Source organism: Nipponia nippon, unplaced genomic scaffold (assembly GCF_047370975.1).
Source record: "Nipponia nippon isolate SJK-2023a ecotype South Korea unplaced genomic scaffold, ASM4737097v1 scaffold_8, whole genome shotgun sequence".
Taxonomy (NCBI): domain Eukaryota; kingdom Metazoa; phylum Chordata; class Aves; order Pelecaniformes; family Threskiornithidae; genus Nipponia; species Nipponia nippon.
In genome coordinates this window covers 12541202-12558038 of record NW_028262402.1, presented here as the reverse complement: position 1 = coordinate 12558038, position 16837 = coordinate 12541202, and the positions used below count along the sequence as shown (strand labels likewise).

Below are 16837 nucleotides of genomic sequence, written 5' to 3'. Positions count from 1 at the left end.
GAAAAAGGCTGAACAAACCTAAATGGCTCTTCTTGAACTAGCGTAGCATAAATGGTAGGTACAAAACTCCCATCAAGAGTCTTTTGCCTAGGTGGTCTATCTTTCATAAACAGCCTAAACTAAGATTCCCAAAGGGCTAAACCACTGAAGTGCCTACAGGAACGGATCTTTGTAGAGGACATGCCTAGGTATGGTTGGTTTTTTTGGGGACGTCAGGAACTGTTGCTTCATAGTAGCTTCCCCCATGTATCTGCAGAGGAGGAAGGCTTCAGTCTGCCTCTACATCCTCTACCCTGCTGAGTTTCTCTGCTGCCTATCTGCAACTTGCACATTATTTCCTGTCACAACTTCTGGAAGCTTACTAACCTCCCTCACCTTAGTGTGCTATTTTTCAAGGATGGAGGCAGAAGCCCGTCAGTGCCAGGTAGAAGTTTAGTTAAAGGAAGTGAATCCTTCAGTACAGCACTGAAGCTCAATTACCAGGGAACTGAGAAGAGGGAACGGTGTTCTCCTTGTATGTACCCTACAACCCCTGGTTATCCCTTTTATTCAGGTGTCCCACCTCCCAGTACTTAATTCCCCCAGTACTTAATTGCACTACTTTAACAGTGACCCCAGCACGAGACAGCACGCTATGTCATTTTACAAAGAGGAGACAAGGGCCCTACACAGTGGGCTGGCAGGGAACAGTTGCCCATGTCCTCCTGGAATCTCCCACTGACACTTGCATTATGGAAAAATGGATGTTTTAAATATTTGTTTACAGTTTTCTGGCAGGAAAACATAATCTCTCTGTAATTTTGGGTAGCTCAGAGATCTTCTAGATAAAGCAAGAAGTTTCTTTTCAAGGAAAAGTGGAGAAACAGGGGGAGACAACTTGCCCTGACGTATTCCTATTATCTGCAGAGAAATTATTTGCCCTGTGATCACAATATTTGAAGAGACTCTTGCTGATCAGCCTAGCTGGATCCAGACAGTTACCCATGAATTTTGGTTAAAATAAGTACTACGAAAGAGGTCTGTAAAGATTGCTAGACCAAACATAAGACCTCTCTGGCATAACAGTAACACAAGTCTAAAAAGCTTAACTGGAAAGGATAGGTATGGACTTGGCAGCAGCTATGTACGGAGCATGAAGATCATTAGTCCCAGCGGTGGTATCACTGGATAAGCACATAATTTCTAACCACATGACTGCAACATTTATGGAGATGGTGGTAATAAGACAATACTCTGATACTATGTTTATGCATCACCTGTCAAATACCAGCAACAAATCCTGCTGCCTAAAGCTTATCTGTAGTATATGTTGCCTAACAAGCATTTCTCACACACCTCATAAACCCAGAAAAGGCAGCACATTTGGGAGTGTTGCAGGTTAGCCAATGAGGCACTTTGCTACAAAGAAAAGGCCGTTCAGGTTCATGGCACGCATTTACACATGGCACAATTATTTTTAAAAAGCTGCTTTTATAACTTAAGCACGTATATAGAGTGAACAAAGTAAGAATGACAGGAAAAAAGGAAAAAATAGGAGCAATTAAAAAATATCATGAACAAATGGAGGTCATCCAGATAGGAAACCTCTTTTCTGTCACACCTCAAATTTAAATGCTTCACTTTGCAAGTCTGTCCTTCTTTGCAGATCACGCGTTACAACTTTGGCTATAAAAACAGGGAAGAACTACCAGGGAAGAATTAAAAAATGTGATACATAATATGTGTTAATATCTTCATGCACTGAAAGTACAGAACATGAATAACACAGGCACATATCTATGTCTTTTTACCTTCACAAAAAAAACCCAGTAGAAGTTTGGCTACTTGAAAGGAGTTAACCTCGATCAAAGCTGAAATAACATTTTGAATCAGTAATAAATAACCTCCCCTTTCTTCTTTGCATTTTATTTCTCCTAAGAGAGTTTAGGAAAAAAAGTGAGTCATGATTATGCACAGGTCAGTCAATTAATTGTCTTTTAACGTATCAACTGATAAACAGTTATTAGGAAACATCTGTTACAGCAGCATAACACGTCAGACAAACAAACCATAAAGACCATATTCTCTCTTTTCCCAGAAGTACATAATTTGCCTGTAAGCATTTTCCACTGCTTTCAATAGTGGATTTTCCCCAGTGTCTGCAATGTATTTTTGCTCAAAAAAAAAAAAAAAAAAAAATCTCTAAAACTTTCCATATCTGTCAGAGTCTTAAGTCCCAGCCTCCTCATTTCTTTAAGTTACACTCAGTACCTGGACATTACCTTATGCTGTAACTGTAAGGGGACAGAATGTGACACAATGTTAGCAGTATCTTACCATATGGTAACTGAGCACACTGCCCTCATACAGACAGATTTAATGGTACTAGGCCAAATACTACCTGTGGAAACCAGAAAATGCTATATTGACTTCAACAGAAGCAAGTGTGTGCGAAAGTAGAAGGATGCCGACATGGAATATGAACTGCCCATTAACACATCACTGCCATTTCTCCTTAATGTACTACACTCCCTTTTCAACAATACAACTGTTTCACCAGCTGTCCCTGTAGTGGGGCTGACAACTTCTGAGGCAGGTCCAGCGCCATCACAAACATAACACACCCTACTTTCAAGTCAGAAAAATAAACATCCTCCAAATAGAATGCAAGGGTTAATTCCTTTTTGGTTGAAGGCCACATCAGGATGTAAGGGTCAGGGAACACCACTTGGAAGGTGTTTTCCGTCCAGGAACTTTTGATTTGCTTGGGAGGAACTCCACGTAACAACAAACTTTTGGCACATCATTATTTTGGGTCTGCTTCATAACAGCGCCCATCTTCCACAGAGTGTTACCTCTGGGGTTGTACAACCCACAGAGAAGTACTGCAAACTGTGCAAAGATATAACTATTGCTAAACATGCCAGAGAGGCCCATTTGCTAAATCAGTATGAATGTACTTAACTCTTTCTGTATTGAGTTTCCTGAATCACTGGCAGATAAATACCATCTTCTCAGATCTAATCTTGAAATAATTAAGAAACCCAATCCAACAAAAAAAACCCCAAAAGCTCCTACAGCTTCAATCCTTCAGAAGCACCTATCCCCCAGGGACGCCTTTATGGTAGCAGCAGAAGCACATTGGGCTATAAAGTCCATCTCTAAACTGAACAACGTTTTAAGCATACCTTCAAGAAGTACAGATTACAGTACACACATAAATCTCTCTGCCCTGAGCTCTGGAAAACACTAAAAGATTCCCTGAGCCTCTATAACTCTGCTAGGATTTTTTTTCCAAATAGAGGTCAGCATGAGCTCTGTTGGTTGGGTATTGTTCTATGAAAGTACATGAAGGGAATCAAACTGCAGCACAACCACACATGCTTATTTATGAAATTTTCTAAAACCAAATCTTCAACGATCCAACTTTTAGTTAGTTCACTTCTAACCAAATCAAAACCAAGATTCTGTTCTTGTTCTTCAGCTGAACAATCCCCCCCGTAGCTTCACTTTAGTCAAACCAACGTTACTTCGTTTCTGAGGTTAACTCACAAATGAACACGATGGTTTCTCAGAAGGATCCAGCTACTAGTTAAATGGGATTGGCAAATAAATTCCAACTTTGTTTCCAGCGAGCAAATGCTTAAACAATTTTCTAGTTTAAGACAAAGCATTTTGTCAACTTTTTTGCCTATCCCAGTCTTTTCACCCTCCTGCTGCCCAGGCTGGTACTGCTGAACACTATAGCTTGCAGCATAACAGACTGCCTAGCTTTCTGCTGCATGACACCTACCTCCTACTGAACAGCAAAAATTGACAGCTAAAAAAAGGAGAGTCATAGCAAGTGAGACTTCTCCATTTATCACACAGGTAAAGACTGACCTCACTTCTACAACTGTAGCTGATTCAGCACTGAAAGATTAAACACCTGGGGACAAAACAGAGACAGTTAGCTGATGCATGTGCAATGTCTCTGACATCAAGCTTTCTATACAGTCTTGGACTCCCAGTCCCGTTCTCAAGAGAAAAATCAGATACAGATCTTGCATACCTGAAGAACTTCACTAAGTTCATTGGCATAATTCTGCGTGGGGGATCATGACCCGAGGCTTGAAGTCAGAAGGCTCTAGAGAAGGCTGGGGAATTATGTCTCATTTGTAATGTGAAGTCACTGATGTGACTACACCATACAGGATAAAGGACACTTAGAAGACACTTTGATTCCCAGTGCTCTCTAACAAGCAAGTTATTTCTGGCAACAGATTTCACTGCAATACATACTTTGGGAATACACCTGCTTAGAGACCAGGAATACAACAGCTGGGGAAAAAAAAAAAAAAACCAAACAACACCACAGACCTTCTCAGAGTTTCTTTCCAGAAAATGAGCTAGTTGCTGGTAACTTGTTCTCTTTTCTCCTGGAGGCTGTTTCAGATTAAATCTTTGTGAAGAAAAGTTCTTTGGGGAGGGGAATCATCCCAGAGTAGGAGAAAGTAATTTTTTTTTTTTCTTTCAAGGAGAAAGCCCCAGATTTTTTAGTTTCTTCTGTCACAGATAGTTAACTTCTCAAACAGCATCCTTGGGACTGTCAAGTCCCATGTGAATTGGGAGCCTGGTATGGAACCAGACAGCTGCTTGATTCCAGCAAGACTTTCATGTGATGGTCATCCCCATGGCATACAAGCACCTAAACAACTTGAGACCTCCAAAGAAAGCCAAAGACCAATGCAGGAGATGCAGCTTTTAACCCCTGACATCCCCAGCCACCATAGGAGGCTTGGAAGGTCAGTGGCCTTGGGGGAGTGCAGGGAGTCCTCCTGCCCATGGAAGGGGAAGCCCTCTGACTTCCCTACCTTCCATCAGTTAGCCTAAGCAGTCTTTACCAGGCAGCAAGGCCTCCTCTTCCTCCCGAAGGATATTAAGTATTTTTGATCTCTTCATCTGCTCAATTTTTACAGTACCTCTCAGGTTAAAAAGCAGAGGGAGGCCAGGTATGGGTACAGCTGTGCTGGGCAAGGAGCGCAGTGGGGAACCATGCCAAGGCAGGCCAGTGCCCACTGCCTGGCTGGAGTAGCCCATCCCGTCTCTGTCTGGGATGTAAGTCAGACTGAACTCCCATTTTACTGCATCTTTCCTGTACCAAAGTTTGTGAACTTTCGACAAAGTTCTGGGTTTTCTTGGCACCCAGAGGAGAGGATCACAGCTTCCCACTGGAGCCCACGCACATTACTGTAAGTGATAAAGCACAGCTGCTGGATTTCTGTGCCACGGCAGAGAAGGATTTCCACGCTGTTGCATGAAATCACTAGAAGCAATATTTATATGCCTTGCTCCTAAAAGTACGACATCGGAGTTCAACGCTGTGCTCGGGGCCGCCTCCTGAGGAGCGCAGATCTCGGCTGAGCAGAAATGTTCGTGCCTAATTTAAGCCTGGACGCGGAGACCCCTTGGCGACTCTTCCCTATGAACTTCAAAGCAAAGCCAACGCCCAGGAGAGCGAAGCCCCCACCGCGCCGCCGAGCCCAACGCCCGCCGCCCCGGGGGCTTCCCCCCGCCGCCGCCGCCTCACAGGGCCCGGCCGCCGCCGTGACTCCGCCGAGTAACTCCCCGCGGCCTCCTCTCCCCTGCGGGGCAGCCCGGGCGGGAGCCGCGGGGTCGCGGCGGGCTGGCGGCCGCCCCTCCCGCTCCGGGCAGTACTCACAGCCGCAGGGCGCCCCTGTTTTCCCGCCTGCCGGCGGACCGCGCAGCCTTCGGCTCCTCCGCATCGCACCGCTGCTCGGTCATGAGCACCATCGGCACAGCACCACACAGCCCGCCGCCCCACAGCACTCAACCGGCGGGCCGCGCCGGGCCGAGCTGCACCGCACCGCCCTCGCCCCGGCCGCCCCGCCCCCGGGCGGGCCCCACCACCGCCGCCGCCGTCGTCGTCGTGGGCCAGTTGGAGCCGGAGCGCGGGCCCGCGACGGGAAGCCGCTAAAAACCGGTTCCGCCGGTCCGTCCGGGGGCTGGCTGTCGCCCCGGGCCGCGGCGGGGAGGTCGGGGCCGGTTGCGGCCGCCGAGTGACTGACGTGGCCCTGGCGGGAGCCCGCGCAGCAGATCCGTTACGCGCCTTAAATTACTCAGCCAGGAGGCCGTCGCGTGAGACGCTGCCTGCCGCTGGCTCGAACAAAAGGCGCCCTTAATGTTTTATACGGGGGGGCGGCAGATGCGGTTTCACACACGCACACACACGCTCTGAGGAGGAGCGGCGGCCGGGTTCCAGGCCCTGAGGTGAAGGCAGCCAGGCAGGACAGCGCCTGGCGCGGCCCAGGGGGCTGCCTGCCCCGTCTGGGAGGGAGTTTGCGGGGCGGCAGTCACTCACAGAAAACGGCCTTCCGCAGGGTTCTGTCAGAGCATTTCCTTGGTGCCTCTCTGAAGCAGGCGGTGGTCCAAATACCGATGCCTGCAGACAGCTGTACTAACATGAACTAATGTGGTGATCAGCTGATATTTCCATCTGTGGCTCCCTCAGGTGTTTTGTTTTTTGTTTCCTTCAGCAGCACCCTAGGCTGGTTTGTCTGCCCAGGATGTGGCCTGATGTTGCGCAAAAACCAGAACGAGCATAGTCTTTTCCTGGCTTGTGCTGGTGGGGCTGTTGGGGAAGTTGCGTGTCCTCAGAAACGTTAAATGGCAACATTTGGCTAAAGTCATCTCACGCGGCAGACACAAACTATCAATGTGCATATGAAAAATGTTTTCCATTACGTGGTTAATACCCAAGTCAGGGTTCAGTTTGGTGAACTAATATTTTCACAAAGCAAAGATGGAGTCCGTGGCTGTAATGATACAATCTAAGGTAGGCCAACCTTGGGATGAGAATTCAACATAACATCTCTACAAAAAGGCCTGTTTTCATGGTTTAATGTGTTAGAATATATTAATAGAATTAACAACAGAATATATTAAGTTTTCTTCCTAACTGGGGGATTGTTCACAGGAGGTAAGGGGAGAATATGTACAGGAGAGTGGTCTCTGTTAGTGGATATAAGGGTAGGAGATATATACTAATGTACATTTCAGATTAAAAGATACACAAAGCAAAACAATCAGCCTTCCAGTGGCATTGTTAGGATTGCTAGATACAGAGTATTTTGAAGGTGCAAGAGCTAAGTATTAAGTATTGTTGCAATACAGTCAGGAAATACGTAAAGAGAAAGGTATTAATGGTGAAAAGGCTCAGGATTGCCAGAGCTGCTTGGGAAGAAAATGTGAGATTGCTATATGGTCTTAGCTAGACCAGGTGTATTTAATTAGCTCCAATCCGAGAAAATTTAAAGACTGTGTGCCAAGCTGCATAGGACAGAAGACATTTACAAGGGCTGTATTTCTGGAAAACACCATTCACTAATGTTTATGTAGTATTTAACATAAAACCAAGGCACAGGTGGAAAAATGAGATGTAATTTACAGGAAAGATTCTTCAGACCTGTTAGGTCCTGCACCTGTGAAACTTTGACTGCTGCCTTATGCTTCCCTGTGATGCACCTGAGCAGGTTTGGCACTGCATTGCAGAGCCTCTCTCACCCCCGTATGCTGGAAGCAACCTGGGGCTATATAGCGGCATCCCATTTATCCAAGGGATAACAGAATAGGCCCCGTTTCAGCTGTCTGGGCTGTGAGTAGAGCTGGAACTGAAAGAGTCAGGGAAGGCAGGGTTGGCATCGTGTGTCTCTTTGGACCCAGGACCCTTTGCTGGGGTGCAGCAACCTGTGTGAGGTTTTGGGTTCCGTGGGAATTGTTCTCCTATCGGTGTGCACTACCAAGGCATGCACAGTATGTCTGGAGTCAGTAGGAAAAGTGACTGCCTACCCTTCATATGGTTTTTGGAGGCCTTTCATTGCACTAGAAAGGTATCAGTTGCTATTTTAGTCATAATTTTGAGGCTGAAGGCAGTCTTGTGGTTGAATAACTCTTACGTAGCTCTACCAACTCCAGCAGAACAATGCTGGTTTACAGTAGGTGAGTGTCTGACTTTTAGATATTTGAACAAATAAAATCAGCTGCCTTTTGAGGGCTTAGATTTTTAGCCTCTGGCAGATTTAGCTACAGGAGATAAATGCTACCGGTGACTGTTTTGTTCACTCATCTCCAGAGGTTCCTGCCTCTACCACTGTGGTGCAAGAACTGGAAAGGAGCTGCTTGGTCCCTGGAGCTCAGTCTGTTTTCATTTCATCTGGCTCCATTCTCAAGGTATGCAAAGCTCTCTGTTTTAATTTTAGTCAAGATATTCACTGTAGAAGAAACTTACATTCAAATAAATTGATGCCTGCAGCCTAGACACTAAAAATGAATCCTTACTAAATACTTTGTTCCATATCATGATATCTTAACTCTTGACAGAGACTTGGTTCTGGCAAATTTTCAATATGTGCCTCTTGAGTGTGTTTTGTTATTATCTGTTAGTGACAGTGGAAGTAATAAGCAATTACTATAGCTTGTGTTTTTTGGAGGATTTGAAAAAGAAACTCTGTGGCCAAGTTTTGTCAAGCTGTGCACAGTACAGCAACTCCAGAGCAAAAGGACACACTCCTGAGTGATAAAAGTCCTGAATGCCAGGATTCTCAGTACTATGTACAAGGAATGCCTTATATTAACAATCAAATGTGCAGCTGCTCATGTGGGTGGAATATACTTGAAAACCTTATGCTTTTATTTTGATACGCTGTGGCATGTCTTACATATGCAAAAAAAGCACAAAGGACCTTTGTGCTTAACAAGTACAGTTATAGTTGCTCGTGTATACAGATACAGTAAAGCAAGTATGTGAAGACCAAGCTGTCACCAACAGAGACCCATTGTTGTGTGAAAATTTGCACTGTGTTTTTCTCTAATTGGTGAAGTGCAGACTGGGGAGAGAAAGAGAAATTAGTGTACTACAAAATTATTGATTACTGTTTAATGCCTGCAGCACCAGTGATGCCATGTAGGCAAAAATTGACATGTTCCTCCTCTGAAGAGACTACATTAAGCCTCAGAGAGGGTTGAGGATTTTCGATAATCAGGACCTTCAACATCATGTATAACACAGCCAAGGATGAAAAACTAGAGATGAAATAATACGAAAAACTTCCATTGTAAAAAAAGACTTAAGTTACATATGAAATCACAGAAAACCAGAATGAGGAGAGATTCACTGAGTTCACTCCCTATCCCAAGGCAAGGCCTGCTATTCCTGTGTATTCCTGACAAGACACTTAGATGTCTAAGTTGTTCTTAAAAGTCAGCAATGTATCCAGGCAATCAATTCCAGTGTTTGCTGGAAGGCGAAATCCTTCTTAATCTCTAACATGATCCCAAATCCTTCTTGCTGAAATTTAAAGTCATTGCTTCTTAATTTGTTCAGTATGAAGGACAGTGAAAAACTGTCTCCCATTTCCCCCCATTTTCTTCTTCTCTTTAGCCTCAGATGAAAGATACAAATTGTGTTTTCTGGACTTTTTTTTTTTTTTTTTCTATGAACTGTCTCTAATAGGTTCACATCTTTTCGGAAGTGCAGTGCCCCAAGCTGGACACCAGAAGCCTTACGAAGGCTGAATAGTGGCAAGATTAAAAGATTACTGTATCTGTCCTATACACACTACCATTGTTTATATTTTGTAGTAAAGCGTTTACGTATTTCACAGCAGCATGAGGCTGGCTCAGGTTTAATTGTTGAACCAGTATGACCTGGTGAAGCTTTTATAAAGGACAACTGAAATGTTGTTCTCTTTTGGTACATTAGCAGCTGATTGTTAGATTTGACTAAGTATGACCTCCTACATATCCTTTTTGAATTTCACTTTTGTTTTTTTCAAGCTGTTTTTTCAGTTTATCAGAATAATTATGAATCCTGTCTTGAATGACATGACAAAAGGAAGAGTAAAGGAGCCCAATGAGACACACTGGAAAGGTCAGTATAAAAAGCAGTATGACTGCTACCCATGCCTAGAGATTCTTGGATAGCATATTGCTGATGAATGATAAAAAAAGACAATATAGCTGGAAATAAACAGGGTTAGAGATTGTCGTAATGAACAGTATTAATGTATCTTGGGGCTTTATTTCAGTACGGTCATCAAGGCTGTTCATAAAGTATTTCTCAGCTTATATGGTGAGTATCAGTATGCCTAAATGTGAAGAAACTTCCTTGAGAAGGAACAAAGCAGAAAATAAGTACAGTGATTTCTGGCATTCTGTATACTTTGAGCACATTTCTCCTCAGTAGAGAATTCTTCTGTAGTTCTTTGCAGGAACGAAAAGCTACAAAGAGATACAGCCTTAACAGTACCTGAATACAGGTACTTTTGGATTATAGGTCATTATGTCTTGTCTTCAGTTTTCTATGTGATATTCTGCATTGGTAGGATTCTGTGAAAGCTACTGAAATGCCTTGGAAGCCATTAAGTGATGAAGGACCCGCTAAGTAAGTCCTTACATTACTCTGTTGAAATATGGATAGGAAAGCAGACTTATGTTAGATACAATAGAAATAGGAACTGTGATAGTATGAGACACAAACTAATAGACATTTGGAAAGATGTTGAAAAATTTTGGTTTCTAGAATATATGCAAGTCAGCCACAAGCCAGAGTGAAGTGGGTTACAGCTTGGGAGGTGCAGACTAGAAAAGACAAAAAAAACTGCAGTAAAAGAGTGGTGCAGCATTGGAACAGGTTGCCCAGAGAGGCTGTAGACTCTGTCTTTGGAGGTTACAAGACCAGCTAGACAAAGCCACACCTGGTCTGGTGTCGGTGATACTTCTGCCTCAAGCAGGAATGTTCAGAAACATCTGCAAGTCAGTCAGCATACTTGAAGTATGCTCAAAATAAATGGAGTAAACCAAGGTCCTGAATAGTCTGTAGAAGATAACTAGGGCCAGAACACAGTGAGTGGTGAAATTTTGTAAGGAGTGAAAAGCAGTTTTGGCCAATTGCTCCCCATTCCTGGCCTGGATTAAGAATTTAGTAATTCATTGGTTTTTAAAAGTGTGAGATTGCTTTATAGAGACCTATATCAGGTGATTGGTTTCTTCTGAGCAGTTTGCTAGAAGTCCTATCTGCCTATCCATTCCTGTTTTTTGTTTAAAGGAGCCTGGATTACCGTATTGGCTGAACTCCCCTTTTGACATGGAGGTGCATAGGGCATATGAGGTAAGCTGGGGTGAAAGCTAGTTAGAGCATTTCTCACCACAAATGGTGAGGCACGCTGGGGCTGTTCATTGCGGCTTGAATACTGAAGCAATTGGATGAAATAGACTGCACTACAATTATGTACTGTAGCACCCAGCAAGAAAAAGGAGAGAAATTCTCACACAAAACTTCTGGAATATTAGTAATGTTGTGTCAGCCCCCTGATAGTGAATGTGTAACACATCATTGTATGTGTACTCCGCCAGCACATTTACTGCCATTTTGATACCAATGATCTTCACACAACTTACTGTGTAGTCACAGAAGACACACTGCATACTGTGCGTCTTACCAATGTGTCTTACTGTGTGTCATACTGATCAAAAGAACAGCATGGGAAGGAGGGTGAATGGCAAAACACAGTGGAATTGGTGCAGTAAAGGAACATTGATCTCTCTCCAAAGTGTGCATGGCAACTTTCTTATATTTTGAAAAAAGCAACCTCGGGACATGTAATAGTTCAGTTCTGCTACCTATGAGGTGGCACTCAGCCAGTTGGCACTTCGCTGAAAAACACAGGTCAGTGTCTCCTCTGAGTTCATGAGAAAAAAAGCGGTCATGGAATACCTTCCAAGCAATATATTGCCCTGGATGCCTCATGGATGGCATTGTTAGAATGTTGTGATGCCTAGATCTTGTCATTTATGATGAAAGTACCAAATCCCATGGCAGTGAAATCCATTTTTCTGCATTTATAACTGTCATTTAATATATTGGCCAGCTAGGCAGGAAAAGATAAATACAAATATTGCTTATTCTACCCTGGTGGATCAGCTTAGCTTGATTTGTCATCCTCTGCTTATAAATGTCCAGAGGAAATCCCAGGTGACATCCAAGTGTGACATCTCTGTATACAGATTACATGGACAAAAATTTCAATCCACGTGCACCAGTATGTTTAAGACATCAAAGAGATTACGTGGGTCTAATGAATAATGTGCATGCATGTATGTAATTACTGAGTCTGTGTATCATAAAGGAATATACATGGATACTTCCATGAACCAGATATGCATGCATGCCTGCAAACATTCATGGTATATCTAAACATGGTGATCATTTTCTTGAGAGAAACCTTTAGTCATCTAGCAGTCTCTGAAGAGCAGCACTATACTATGTTAAGTATGCAAGAAAGTGGAAGTTAGCACAGTTTCTTTGAGGATGAATTGAATCTTCCACAAGAAAAAATAGTGCCCAGACTTTCCCGGAGCTTAGGAAAGGATTGTTCTTACTCTGAGGAGAGGAAGGTTAAAGTGAGGGACACAGGATAATGTGAAAGAATGAATCATGCTATCACTTCTCTCACAGTCCTTACATCAGCTGGGGTTGTGAATAATAAACTATTCTGCTGAACCAGATAGACTTACTGTTTTATCTCATTTAGAACTAGGAGCTATATTACGGTGGGGGGAAAAAAAGTAGATAGGACTTGCAAGGCCACGTAGGGTGAATGCCAAATCCCAGATGCAAGCCTTTGAGCAGTAAAGTGGTTGGCAGTGTTTTGGGTGTTCATACTTGAGCTATAAAGACAATACACCTATTAGAAGATGGTAGGTATGTGCTTATCTCTTTAATAGGACTGCTTGGATTAGTCTGAACTAAGCCTTAGACTTACAGCAGTGCATTGGATGTTTCTGAGGGGTATAATTTTAATGCCGAAGTAAATTTCCTAAAAAAAGTTCACATTCCCATCCAAAAATCTTCAGAGAGGAAACCTGAGTGTACAGATCCTATCTTGTGTCCAAACAAAAACCCAACTGCAACAAAACAATCTTTACAGTTTATGTTACAAGTTGTTACACAGTTTTTCTGTTATTCTGCTATATGCAAAAGGTAGGTAAATATTAATGCCAAATCACAGATGGAAAATGCAAGTATTGTATTTAATTGATTTATGCATTGCAGTACACCAAATGAGCTGCCAAGTCAGGATTAGAGTCCAGGACCCTTTTGACTTCCATTTCCATGACTTTGCATTTAGAAAACTACCTCTCCATACTGTACTTTTTTCCTGATTTTTTTTTATTTATGATTTTTACTTAATGTTACAAGCAAATGCTGAATCTTTGACTTTTTTTTTACAAGTATTTGATATACCATCTGCATTTGATTATTTCTAGGGTTGATGTTAACATATGTAGCAGTATGACATTCACAGAGCTGGTGATCAGTAGTCCTGATCTAAATTGCTTAAAAATCTCATCCTTTTGTGTTCAATATATTTTCTTCAGGGTCATTCTGAATATTGGTCAAAACCACAAGGCTTGAGATTTTTCTACAGTTTAGGAGATGTGGATGCAGGGTATTGAGTCACATTATGGGGATGGGCTTCAAAGGGGAGGTTGAGATCCCTATTGTTTTTGCCAATATTTTGATCTGAACTACTGGAAAATGTTTTTGTGTAAGGTCAGAACAACTCTACATTGATGCTGATAAAATGCTGCATACACACGTGGCCAGTACTTTTATCAATACAAATCTCTGATCTATTATGCATGGCTGACACCTCAGCTATAGCTCCAGAGTCTTAATTTGCTTCTGAAATCAGTTCCGCTCTGTGTCAGCATTTGCATGCTGCCATGGTGATAAACTGTGAGCTCCCCTGTCTGAAACATTAATAACCCCCCTGATCCTGGCAAATTTGTGCTCATCCACATGGTGCCAATTACAGTGAGGTGAAAACAGAGGTATATAAAAACTTAGGCATATAGTCAGGTTTTGTCCTCAGGCAAGAATAATTACGATAAACAAGAGCAATCATTAATATAGTAAATTTTGTTTGTGGTTGCATCTTCATACACAGGAAATAGGCTCTAAGTAAGTAAGACTGTATTGAAAATAGTACCTAAAAATGCAGAGCCTGCATTTCTTTTTCCCAAAAGCATTTTCCCTGATTTTTCATGTGGCTCATTTTGGACAAGTGTATCATGACTGTGACAAACACATGAAAAGCAAGTTTGGTGAGAGCTCAGTCCAGCCACTGGCTCATTGTGTCCAATCATGCATTCTTCGTATTAGATTGTCTAGTATTTAGAGCCTGCTATTCCATCATTGCTATCGATAGAGGTGTAGTTTCACAGCAGGGTTTTATAATCATATTATCCTTCTCACTGAAACAGCAATTGAGTAAACTGGATTTCTAGAAGGCCTGCCCCTGCCATTCGCTACTTGGCAGCAGGTTGATTATTGAGAAATCTGAGGGAAAGGACTCTGTTCTCTGTAAGGGCTGACCATGTTGCTATCAGAGCATATATGGTATCTTTTTGTGTACTGGTTATCTAGTGGTAAATAAAAAAGTAGGTAAATCTGTCTGCCCAGTGTTCCGGGCTGAACAGTGGAAAAAAAGGCAAACTTTCTATTGCCCAAATTAGAAGTGGTTAAACATCACCTACTTGCGTTGAACCCTGCATATGCCACTGTGTGTACTCATGTCCCATGCCTATTGGAAAATAAGATCAAGAGAGGCATACAAAACCATATGTGGATATTGTTTTAAAAAAGTCTCCAAGTGGGTAGTTCTAAGTAAGAGCCTTTGAGAGCTCTAATTAAAACTTAAAATTTCTGATTCCTTATTCTGTGTTCAAACTGTTAGACATTATCTCTCTGACATTTGAGTTGGAAGAAAGGATGTTATGCAGATATAATATTAAAAAGCCCTAATAACATTTCAAAAGAGGAAAAATGAGGCCAGAAGACTTAATTATACTTGTGACCCAATTAGTGACATAAGCCGTCACCCCATATAAAGAATTTGTGCACAGCTACAAAGAAATAAAATTCAGTCACACAAAGAATATGTAGAGGTGCTCCCTCCAAATCACTCTTCAGGGTGGCTGGGCACTGAGCAGATATTAAGAACAGCGCTTGGTAAAGAATTTTGAAGTTGGTTAAGAACGAATAAATGTCTAAAGCTACTTTGGATAGCTTTTTAAAGCTATTTTTTTCATAATGGGTTGACATAAATACTATGGATGTTTACTTGTCTCTCTCATGCAGTAGATGGGAAAGGATACGTGGTAAGTGCCAATAACCCTCTGACGCTGCCTTCCCTCATTTATCTATGTTAAAATGCACATGATTTATCCAGAACTCTTCATTACAATGAATTCCACCTCAATGTGAGTCCACAATCCAGCAAGTCCACCCTCCCAAAGTAAGAAAGCATATTTCCCGTTAAAAATAGTTTGTGATTGTTCTATCAGCAAACCCTTTAGCAGTATTCATTCATGCAAGCATTCAACTTCCATGAATACTCCTTGTAATTATGGTAGCGTTTCTCTTGAAACATAATTTAATAAGCATTGTAAAGCTTCATATAGGCCAAAACACACCTGAAGATATTTTGTTAAATTCCTTGTTCTAACAACGCTTACGTTTGTTTTGTAGAGAGATCCACTCGAATATCATAGATAGTATTGGATGACCTTGCAGAGGTCATTTTAAGACTTGAGTTTATTAATGTACAATGCTATACACAATCAAAGCCCTACTTCAGTGTAATAGATAAGGAAAGAGAGAACAACACCGTCCTGTCATCCCTTAAAAATTTCTCCTTTACAGTAGCGCTCCCTTTCCCAGTGCAATCAGTAACATGAGTGAAATTATCATCTCTGCATGCATTGCCATTTCATATTAAGCTTCCTCTTCAGGGTATTTTCACTGGTGTATTTGTCCCAGTGCCCTCCTGTGTTGCTGCCCCGTCCCTCCCAGCATCAAGTACATACAGAACGCTCAAACACATCAGGATTTACCTTATAAATACTGATCCGAAACTCTCTGTAGGGCTGACTGGGGTGTCATTACATGACATTTGGAAGCTGTTCTGACTTTCAGAATAAAAAACGGAGTCCTCCAGGGAATTCCCTTTTCTCATCATTTTAATGGAGTTAACTGCAGAGTTAACTAAGTTCAGTTCTAGAGCGATCCTTCAAACACACAGCCTTTCACTGCTATAGGAAGTGCAGTCTCAATGTGACTCCAGCTCAGGCTAGTTTTTAAAATTGGTTAATGAGTAACATATTGATGTGACATCATGAGGTGGTTTTCTTTTTTATCCGCAGCACTTCATAGGTTTACTTGGAAACAGAAATCATCAAATCTAGGTGTACCGTGTCTTTGGAATGTCATTATTAATAGCAATAACTTGTTTTGATGAATTAAGAAAAAGAAGGAATGTAAAACAAGAACTCTAATTCAAATAATGTTTCATTGACAGGTTTGTACCAAAAACTGTAACATGGTCTGTCACAAGTTCTACTTTGTGAATTATCTACCTATCTCTAATTACCCAAGCTTGAATAACATAATTTTCTCTCTTTCAGAAGGGATACCTGTGCTGACATGTCAAAATTATTATATTGCACTTCTCTCTCCAGTGACAAATTGGTGTACATGTGTGCATGCAGCTGCTATAAAGTCGAGTCGTTCCAGTTCAGCTTAAATACAGATAATCTTTTAATTCTCAATGCACCAAATGCAACTGAACAAAAGCAGTTTGCTGAACCATTTTTTCCATAGGAACTGGCAAACATTAACTACAAACTTGCAGAGTTTTCTGTTTATTGAAGATGACTATAATGATTAGGTTAGTCAAGGAATTGATAAGCAATGTTTCTTTAGATTTCAAATCCTCTTATAATATCAAATGAGCAT

General features: G+C 42.0%; 1 protein-coding gene across 2 annotated transcripts in view; it reads right to left on the bottom strand.

Moving 5' to 3' along the window:
• GRAMD2B (GRAM domain containing 2B) overlaps positions 1 to 16118 on the bottom strand; it is a 42197-nt gene extending 26079 nt beyond the window's left edge. Inside the window, exon 1 of one of the 2 annotated variants that reach the window (XM_009469193.2) lies at positions 15937 to 16118. In XM_009469193.2, the coding sequence (XP_009467468.1) occupies positions 15937 to 16061 (125 nt within the window). In that variant the 5' untranslated portion in view covers positions 16062 to 16118. Of the gene's footprint in view, positions 1 to 5680; positions 5848 to 15936 lie in introns of those variants that run through there. The other variant, XM_087742478.1, reaches the window with a different exon arrangement.
• Between the last annotated feature and the right edge of the window lie 719 nt (positions 16119 to 16837).